This window comes from Glycine max, chromosome 18 (assembly GCF_000004515.6).
Source record: "Glycine max cultivar Williams 82 chromosome 18, Glycine_max_v4.0, whole genome shotgun sequence".
Lineage (NCBI taxonomy): Eukaryota > Viridiplantae > Streptophyta > Magnoliopsida > Fabales > Fabaceae > Glycine > Glycine max.
The window spans coordinates 79,821-88,598 of NC_038254.2; the positions used below are offsets into that span (position 1 = coordinate 79,821).

At 34.8% G+C, this 8,778-nt stretch overlaps 1 protein-coding gene across 1 annotated transcript; it reads left to right on the forward strand.

The window, feature by feature from the left end:
* The first annotated feature begins 3,512 nt into the window (after positions 1-3,512).
* LOC100780952 (ubiquitin carboxyl-terminal hydrolase 2) lies at positions 3,513-8,487 on the forward strand. The gene is made up of 3 exons (XM_006601807.4): positions 3,513-3,783; positions 4,086-6,796; positions 8,099-8,487. Exons 2-3 carry the CDS (start codon positions 4,092-4,094, stop codon positions 8,334-8,336), a joined length of 2,943 nt encoding a protein of 980 aa, XP_006601870.1. The 5' UTR covers positions 3,513-3,783; positions 4,086-4,091; the 3' UTR covers positions 8,337-8,487.
* The last annotated feature ends 291 nt before the right edge of the window (positions 8,488-8,778 follow it).

Genomic DNA, 8,778 nt, shown 5'->3' on the forward strand with positions numbered 1-8,778 from the left:
CACAGATAAAAACACATACTGATGGCGACTTGTCATAATCCCATTCACTTAGAGATACCTAGGTGAATCAGGCTGGCTCTAGTAAGTACCTTATAGTGTGTGAAAGGCAACTTAGTTCTATGAGTTTAAAGCCATGGACATCCACCTTGTCCAAACCAAACCTGGGAAATTGTAACCCAAAAGAAACCTAGGAAAAAAACAAATGATGTATCTGACACAAATGTGTATAATCATGTGCCTTGAAACACAACCAAATGTTTTTCTAGGTAAAAAGCTAAAAATAGGAAAGCCAATGAAATGTACACTATCCCGTGCCTTCAAACACCTCTAGGTCCATGATATTGCAACCACCTCAAAAGAGCAAACGTCAGAACATGGACTTGCAGAAAGATGTGGTTATTTTTTTTAGCAAAGGAAATAATAGCAAACATCGATCCCAAAATCAAGAAATAATAGTAACCATCGATCCAAGAATCAGGCAAACAAATAAACATTAGCCCCAACAAAAAAAAATTAAAATACAGAAACATATAGATTAGGCATCAAATCCATACCCTCAATGAACCTAGCAAAGTGAAAACGGCCCAAAATAAATCGTAGAAGATAAAAAATACACAAACAACAACAACACATTTTTTCTGATGCAGGGTAACAGAAAGTTGACATCTTTAGTATCCAACACAACAACAGAAGTCCACAACATTGGAAACAGACAAAGGTCACGCCTTTTTTCTATCGAAAGCAAAAAAAAAAACAAAGTATTTAATAAATCGAGCAAAGAATGGAAGGCTCACAGTTTTTGGGACCCAGTGAAACACAAAGTTGAAAGTTTTAGCCATAAAAACGAACACAAAGGTCAAACCCACAAAGAAGGCAAGACAAACAGGTTGTGTGATTTTCACAAACATAAAGGTCGCAACTTCAAAATCGGACATAGCTACATTTGTATGCATCACAACAACATAAGTCCACAACATCAAAATCAGACAAAGGTGACACCTTTTTTCCATCCAAAGCAATATAAAAACCAAAGCGGGAAAAAAATCAAACAAAGAAGGGTCTTGCATGGGCAGAGTGCCGTTAGCCTGTCCCAAAAATCACCACAAAAAATTAGACAAAAAAAAGGAGGAAAATAGATAAAAATGGAACCTTTATTCTTCAACACCGTTGGTGAAGATCTCTTCCATAGAGGAGGCCGCAACTTTAGATGTAAAAAAAAAACACAGAAGAAGGAAGAGAAGGAAGGCAGAAGAAGGAACCGAAGGAAGGAAGAGAGAACGGGGAGATAAGAACAGGATCGTGTACAAACATTTTGGGGCCTAAGGCGAAAATGTTAAATGAGTCTTTTTTTTACAAGAATTTTAAAGAGACTTAGTATATTATATAAAATATCAACTTTTATATTAATGTTCTAGCTTTTTTAGCTGCAAAATCATTTATCAGAGTTTTATAATCAAGCAATTCTAACACTTCACTTTCAATAGATAAAATAGCTAACTCATTCAATCTATCTTATAACATTGTTGATTTTAATTTTAATCAATAGATAAAATAGCTAACCCAACCGTATACATTCATAACTTAAGGTTATGTAGTCTTATTAATGAAAAAAATGATTACAAATAATAGATCATATCTTAACAAAATTTACCACTTAATAATTTAAATTGACAAAAAAATATTAAAAATGTAAAAAAAATAAAATGAAACTCTTGGGGGCCTAAGGCAAAGGCCTCATTGGCCTTATGGTTTCCACGACCCTGAATTATAATATATTACTTAAGTAAATAATTTATATTATACATATATATTTCTTTTATAATATATTTTTTATGTAAGATCTTTTATCTTGAAAAAGTGAAATATGACCATGATTTTGATTTGTAAATTTCATATTAACACTTTTATGTTGAGACTTGAGACCAATATTACCCATATACTTTCAAATAGTATTTTGATTTTGAATTGACTTGTAAATCTCTAATATTATTTTGTATATTATGATTGTATTAGATTTAACATATATTATATTTGTTTCGCTCTATTTAAGAATAATAAATTTATATATCTATATTGTCATCATATGATATCCAAGTTTAATTTATAGGTTTTGTTAAGTGATTAAAACATTAATATTAATAATAGATTTGTTAGATGATTATATTTGCAATGCTATTTATTTGTAAGTTAAATTTAAAAGAATTTTGCGAAGTAAATAAAAAATAATAAAATGATAGAACCTCAATACAAAAAGAATTGCATGATACTATTATCTACTAATTACTCCACTAATTCAGCATCAATTATCCACTTTAAAAAATCACTTCAAGTCTTTGAAAGAATGCAAAGATAACAAGAAGAAGAGAGAGAAGATGATAGAACTAAACAAATTAAAGTAACAATTTTATGTATACAATTTTAAAATATTCTATCCGTTATAACTTAGAAGTAAAAATCAAACATATAATTTTAATTAGTTTTATTCTTTCCGTTGCAATTTTATAGGCACTTAAAATAAGTAAATTTGTCTTTTGATTTCTTAATTTAGGAGGTAATAGTGCATGTATCTATGGGGGAAAACAATTCTTAGGTTAGACTTTATTTATTTTTCAACCGAACTCAGAGTTTGTTTCTTTTTCTTTCTTACAATGAATCATGGATTACAAAAAAAAATATTACCATTCAAAATCTGAAACAAACCAATTAATAATTATTATAATAATCAATTATACAATGGTACATGTTATTCCAATTATAATTACTATCAATGATAATAACAATCTGCGAGCAATCCCGTTTTTTGCGTCTGTAACAATTATCTACGATTCTAATTCGAAAGAGAGATTGTAATATTACATTTTTTTTGCTGGGTAGACTGTAATATTATATAGTAACTAGTATATTGGAAAAAAGAACAGGACCTAAGACTGTCTAGCCTCACGCTGTACACGGGTCCTGGATAAGAAGTGGAGAGAGAGGAATGAGAGAGAACGACAAAATGGAAAATGAACACTCACATTTCTTTTGGTCTCCATTTGCTCCCTTTTTCTCTTCCTCTTTTCTTCTCCGGTTTCTCTACTCAACCCCGCCGTAAGTATGTATCTTACCATTTTGTTTGCCTCCATTCGTTTGAACTTCATGGGTAAAATTGTGAGCTTGGTGTTCCTTTTCTTTTTCGTGGGATTTTTACTAATAATTATCAATTATTAAATTAATAAAATAAAAAAAGAAAAAATAATATTACGACAACTGACACTAAGGAAAAGAGAAGGGGCCTTTTTTGTACAATAGAGATAGACTATTGTATATAAAATTATATTATAAATATATTTTAAATATTAGTTATGACATTTTTAAAATTTAGAGAAAAGTTTTGTATGACTTAATTAAAATTATATTTGTATAATTTATATAAAAGTTGGTGATTTGAACCCAATTTATATTATGTAAACCAAATATTGGAATTAAAATAGTGATTTAATGAATCTAGTGAGGATATAGATTAAGATTAGGGTACAGTTGCGTGCTTGGTTTCTTCTCAAAAGAGGGGGCGGATCGGGTAGTGACCCGCCTGGACTGGTAAACAAACCAAACCAAACCTTGCAGGTCTCTCGTCAGAGGCATCCATTCCGTTCCCACAGCACTCACCACACTGTTACTCTTCTTCAATCCTTACTACAGACAGCAGTATCTTTTATTGGATTTATCTCACTCACTCACTGGCTTTGTTTTGCATCTTCTCTTGCCCAACTCCTCCAGGCCTTTCCGCCTACTCGCTGGCAGGTACTCACTTTGTATTTGTATTGTTTGTTTTCTTCATAAATGCTTTCATTCACAATATCTTTCGATCTGATGCTTTCAACTACATTATTCCGCTCGCGTCCTAACCTTTCGGTAGGGACCCAGCAACGTATCCGAATTCGTCTTCTTCGTTCAAACATCACACTCTTATATCTGATTTCTCCTGGATTCCAAACATTAGTGCTTTGCAAACTCAAATTCTCTATTTTCGTCCTCCCCCTTTTGATGCATAATGGATATCTGTTGTGTGCTGGCAGATTTCATTGATTTGTTTTGGATTGTAGGAACTGATGGGGAAGAAAGTCAGAAAGAAGACTCGAGGTTCTGCCAAGGAGATGGGGGTTGCTACCCATTTGCCAATCAAGGTTATTGAATCATCCAACCCGACTGTCGAGTCTTTTGATGAGGTTGCAAAAGAGACAAATTCTTGCCCTCATCTTGTAAAAGGGGTTAATTTTGACAGGTTGTCCACTAAGGTTGGCTCTTCTGGATCCATTAGGTGTGAAGATTGTAGGGAAGGTGCGACTAATAGAAGGAGCGGTAAAGGAAAAGGTAAACATGGGAAGAAGAAAGGTGGTGCATCATTAGATTCAAAATCTGAGTCAAAATCTATATGGGTTTGTTTGGAGTGTGGTCAATATACCTGTGGAGGCGTGGGGCTACCAATAACCCCTCACTGCCATGTGGTAGGGCATGCAAGGAAAAACCGGCACCCCTTGGTGGTTCATTTTGATAAGCCCCAACTGTGTTGGTGTTTTCCTTGCAACATGCTTATTCAAGTTGATAAAATTGAAAAAACTGATGAATCAGGTCATCTTCTATCTGATGTTGTGAAATTGTTGAAAGGACGATCACAAGAAAAATCTTCAGTGGATATTGAGGATGTTTCCGTTGGGGATGGCGGTAGTATTACTTCAGAAATTAACTCAAGGGCTCTGTTTGCAAATGATTCATATGGACAAGGTGGTTATGTAGTTAGAGGTATGATTAATCTTGGGAATACTTGCTTCTTCAATTCAATTATGCAAAATCTGCTGGCTATGAATAGATTGCGGGACAACTTTCTTAAGTTAGATGCTCCTGTTGGGCCACTTATTAGTTCCTTGAAGAAGCTTTTCACTGAAACAAACCCTGAATCAGGATTGAAAAATGTTATAAATCCTAGATCTTTTTTTGGCTGTGTCTGTTCTAAGTCTCCCCAATTTCGAGGATATCAGCAGCATGACAGTCACGAATTGCTCCGTTGTTTACTGGATGGGTTAAGTACTGAAGAACTAGCCGGAAGGAAACAGAATGGTTCTCCCAAAAGAGATGGAACCTCTTCCAATACTTTAGTTGATGCTTTATTCGGGGGTCTGATATCTAGTACTGTATGTTGCATAGAGTGTGGGCATTTCTCAACAGTGTATGAACCTTTCTTAGATCTTTCTCTGCCCGTTCCAACTAAGAAACCTCCACCTCGCAAGGCCCAACAAGAACCCCGAACCAAAAAAGCTAAACTTCCACCAAAAAAAGGTGGAAAGATTCGAGTCAGAGTTAACAGGGATACTGATTCCTTACCTGTTCAAACTCAATCAAACCAATTATCCAGCCCCGAATCATCTTGCCTTGATCAGTCCATTATATCAGTTGCTGGAGAGATGGGGACTTGTTCTGCTGATTCTACATTATTAGTTTCTGAAGAAATAAAAAGTGTAGCTGATAAAGAGGACTTGTCTTCACCTAATTTGGTTACTGCTGGAGAGTCTCAACATACACAAGTGATTGACAATGGTGCAATGAAAACATTAGACGAATTTTCATGGTTGGATTATGTGGAAGCTGGAGCAAATGAATGTGATTTCATTTCCCAAAAGGAGGATGCTCCAGAGGTACAGGATACTGAGAGCAAAGATGAATGTTTAAATGAATTGCATGGACAGGCCACCTGTGAATCTAGTGGTCCTGTTTGTTTCCTTAAGGAGGATCAAAACCTAAGTCCCACATTTTCTTCAGCAAATGGGTGGGAAGACGAGGTTCCATTACAAGTTCAAGGTTCAGAAGTCCTGTTACTTCCATACAAAGAAGAAAGTTCCTCTGCTGCTGAGATCATTGGAGGAGATGGTGAGGGCTCCTCATCTGTTTTGGGTGGTGGTCAAGAAGAATTGGAGTTTGATGGCTTTGGTGACTTATTCAATGAGCCTGAAGTTGTTGCTGGGCCTGCTCCTAGACCATCTTCATGTAGTGAGGTTATGGAAGCTGGTTTTATCATTGGAAGCAACAGTGAGTCTGATCCAGATGAAGTAGATGATACAGATTCTCCTGTCTCTGTAGAGAGTTGCTTGGCACATTTTATAAAACCCGAGCTTCTCTCGGATGAAAATGCCTGGCATTGTGAGAACTGTTCAAAAGTTCTCCAACATCAAAAGATGGAAGAAAAAAAGCAGGCAAGAGCTGTATCTGATAGAAATGAGACTGGAATTCATGATGAACCATGGCATGCAGTTAACTCTTGTTCTGTTAAAGTCAGAACCATTGGAAATGGGGACATAAAAAATGACCAAAACGTACAAAATTTGGTTGCATGTGATAAACACAAAACAAATCTTGAAAATGGTCAAAGAGATGAGCTTAGTTTAATTGTTAATGAAAAGGATAGTGGATCATTTGAAATGGAAGATACACATAATGATGAATTACAGTCTTCAAGTTTTCATAATACTTGCAATGAAGAAAGCTGTAGTCATTTAGCTGTTGATTCTTGTGTTACTGAAAATGTCCAAAGAAGAGATTCTCCGATGATAGGTAGTGATAACAATGACTCAGAAGAGGCTGACTCCAAAAGTGTGAAAGTGAAGAGGGATGCAACTAAGAGGGTCCTCATTTATAAAGCGCCTCCTGTCTTGACCATTCACTTGAAGAGATTCAGCCAAGATGCCCGTGGGCGCTTAAGTAAATTAAATGGCCATGTCAATTTCAGAGAAACAATGGATATTAGACCCTATATTGATCCCAGGTAATTTGCCACTTTGCTAGATCTTGTTTGAAGTTTGAACAATCTATAAAGCGTAGACACCCCTTCCCAATATCAGCTTGTCAGACACTATTTAGACATGCCTTGAACAATTTAATTTTGGCTCAGTTGCCTCTTGAACACTGGCCAAGAGAGTGAGCTGACGTCTATTATTGGCTAGACACATATCATTCACTCCTATCATACAGAAAAGATATTTTTTTAAAAGTCAACTAATATTAATATTATAAATATTAGAAATTTTTTTAAAACTGAATTCATTTAAAATATTATGAAGCACAGAACCTGTTCTTCCATTGAATGCAAACATCTTTGCAAACAAAACCCTGTTTTTGTCTTGGTTGTCAGTTGCCGCTCTACTCCAGTGTGGTGGTTGCCGGGTCAGTCACCATGGTTTTTGTTGTTGCCAGCTGCACCTTGGGCATCTGTGGTTGGGTGATGCTCCTCCAGCATCGTGGTTGCTAGACATCTATGTTTTTGTCCTTTGTCCTTGTTTTCAACCTTGTCTCATGTAGTCTTCGTCCATCTTTAGTACTGGTGCTCCATTTAAGGTTATGACACTGATTAAGAAATATTCAATTAATACAAATTTAGACAAAAATACTCTCAGCTTGTCAACTACTTTTGTCATGAATTATCTTACTATCTACCAATTATAAATACATTATGCTTTCCATTAACTTATTTTTATGACTGATGTCTCTTTTAAATGAAAGTATTAATTTATCTTCTTAATCATATCTAGGGGTATTGTTGGAAAAAATAGCTTTAAAAGCGTTAAAATACGACTATTTTGGAACAAAATCAAAATTGTAAAGGAGGGAGTATTCATTTTGTGATGGATATTATAATATGAAAATTGTAAAGCTTTAAAACTGTTTTTAGAAGGTAAATATATAAATCTTAATTCTCAATTTAGAATTTGGTCATATATATATATATATATATATATATAGTATCCCAGTGTCTTATATTTTGAACATTAGCCATCTCTATATCGGAGGTCGGTGTTTTATAGATGCTTCTACATGTTTGCTTTTATTTCATATATACCCCCTATAATCTTCAATTTAGCTTCTTTTCTTTTTTCAAGTGTTAAGGATTGTCTTTTTAGTTTTATTATGACAAGAAATATTTTGGACATAATTTCTCTTCATTGCAATTGCAAACAGTTTGGATTCGTAAATGCAGTCTTGATTGTAGATGTTTAGTTTTTTTTTCTTTTCTTCAGTACTTCACATTGATATACTGGAATGTAATTCACTCCCAATTATATCCAAGCAGGTGCATAAATGAAGAGAAGTATGCATACCACTTGGTTGGCTTAGTGGAGCACTCCGGAACTATGAGAGGGGGTCACTATGTTGCGTATGTGAGAGGGGGCCAGAGGAACTGTGGGAAGGGTGATAAAGAGAATGAGGGTTCCACATGGTATCAGGCAAGTGATGCATATGTGCGTGAAGTTTCCCTTGATGAAGTTCTTCGCTGTGAGGCATACATTTTATTCTACGAAAAAATTTGACTGGAACGTCCGTCTACTTTATACGTATTTATATTCGAGGTAGATATAGCGGTTTACTAAATTTATGAGATAAATCATTGCGGGTGCGTGTAAAAGCAATTACCGTATATTGTATACCATTTTTTCGACATGTGATGAGGTGTTGACTGTACAATGCGATGTCATACAATCAAAAGTCAAATTTTCTTTTGGTGCTAAAGCTTCGGCCGTTGCATTTAAAGTTAAATTACAAAAAGGTCCTAAGCAATTTTCAAAAAATCTAAAATTAACCTTCACTTGGGTATAAAACAGTGTCTCTTTCCCCCAAAATTCGGCTTGTGATAGGAATGGAAAATGCCCTAACATCATGAATATCTTTTTTGATGTTGCTTGTTTAGCAACAAAAATTTGGATACACAACTAATTTTTTAAAGCTTTGGATCATTTTATCAACATGCCTTTG

Coding starts and splice junctions, on each gene's coding strand:
- LOC100780952 (XM_006601807.4), top strand. CDS start 4,092: ATGGGGAAGAAAGTCAGAAAGAAGACTCGAGGTTCTGCCAAGGAGATG. Junction 6,797..8,098: donor AGACCCTATATTGATCCCAG/GTAATTTGCCAC, acceptor ATATCCAAGCAG/GTGCATAAATGAAGAGAAGT.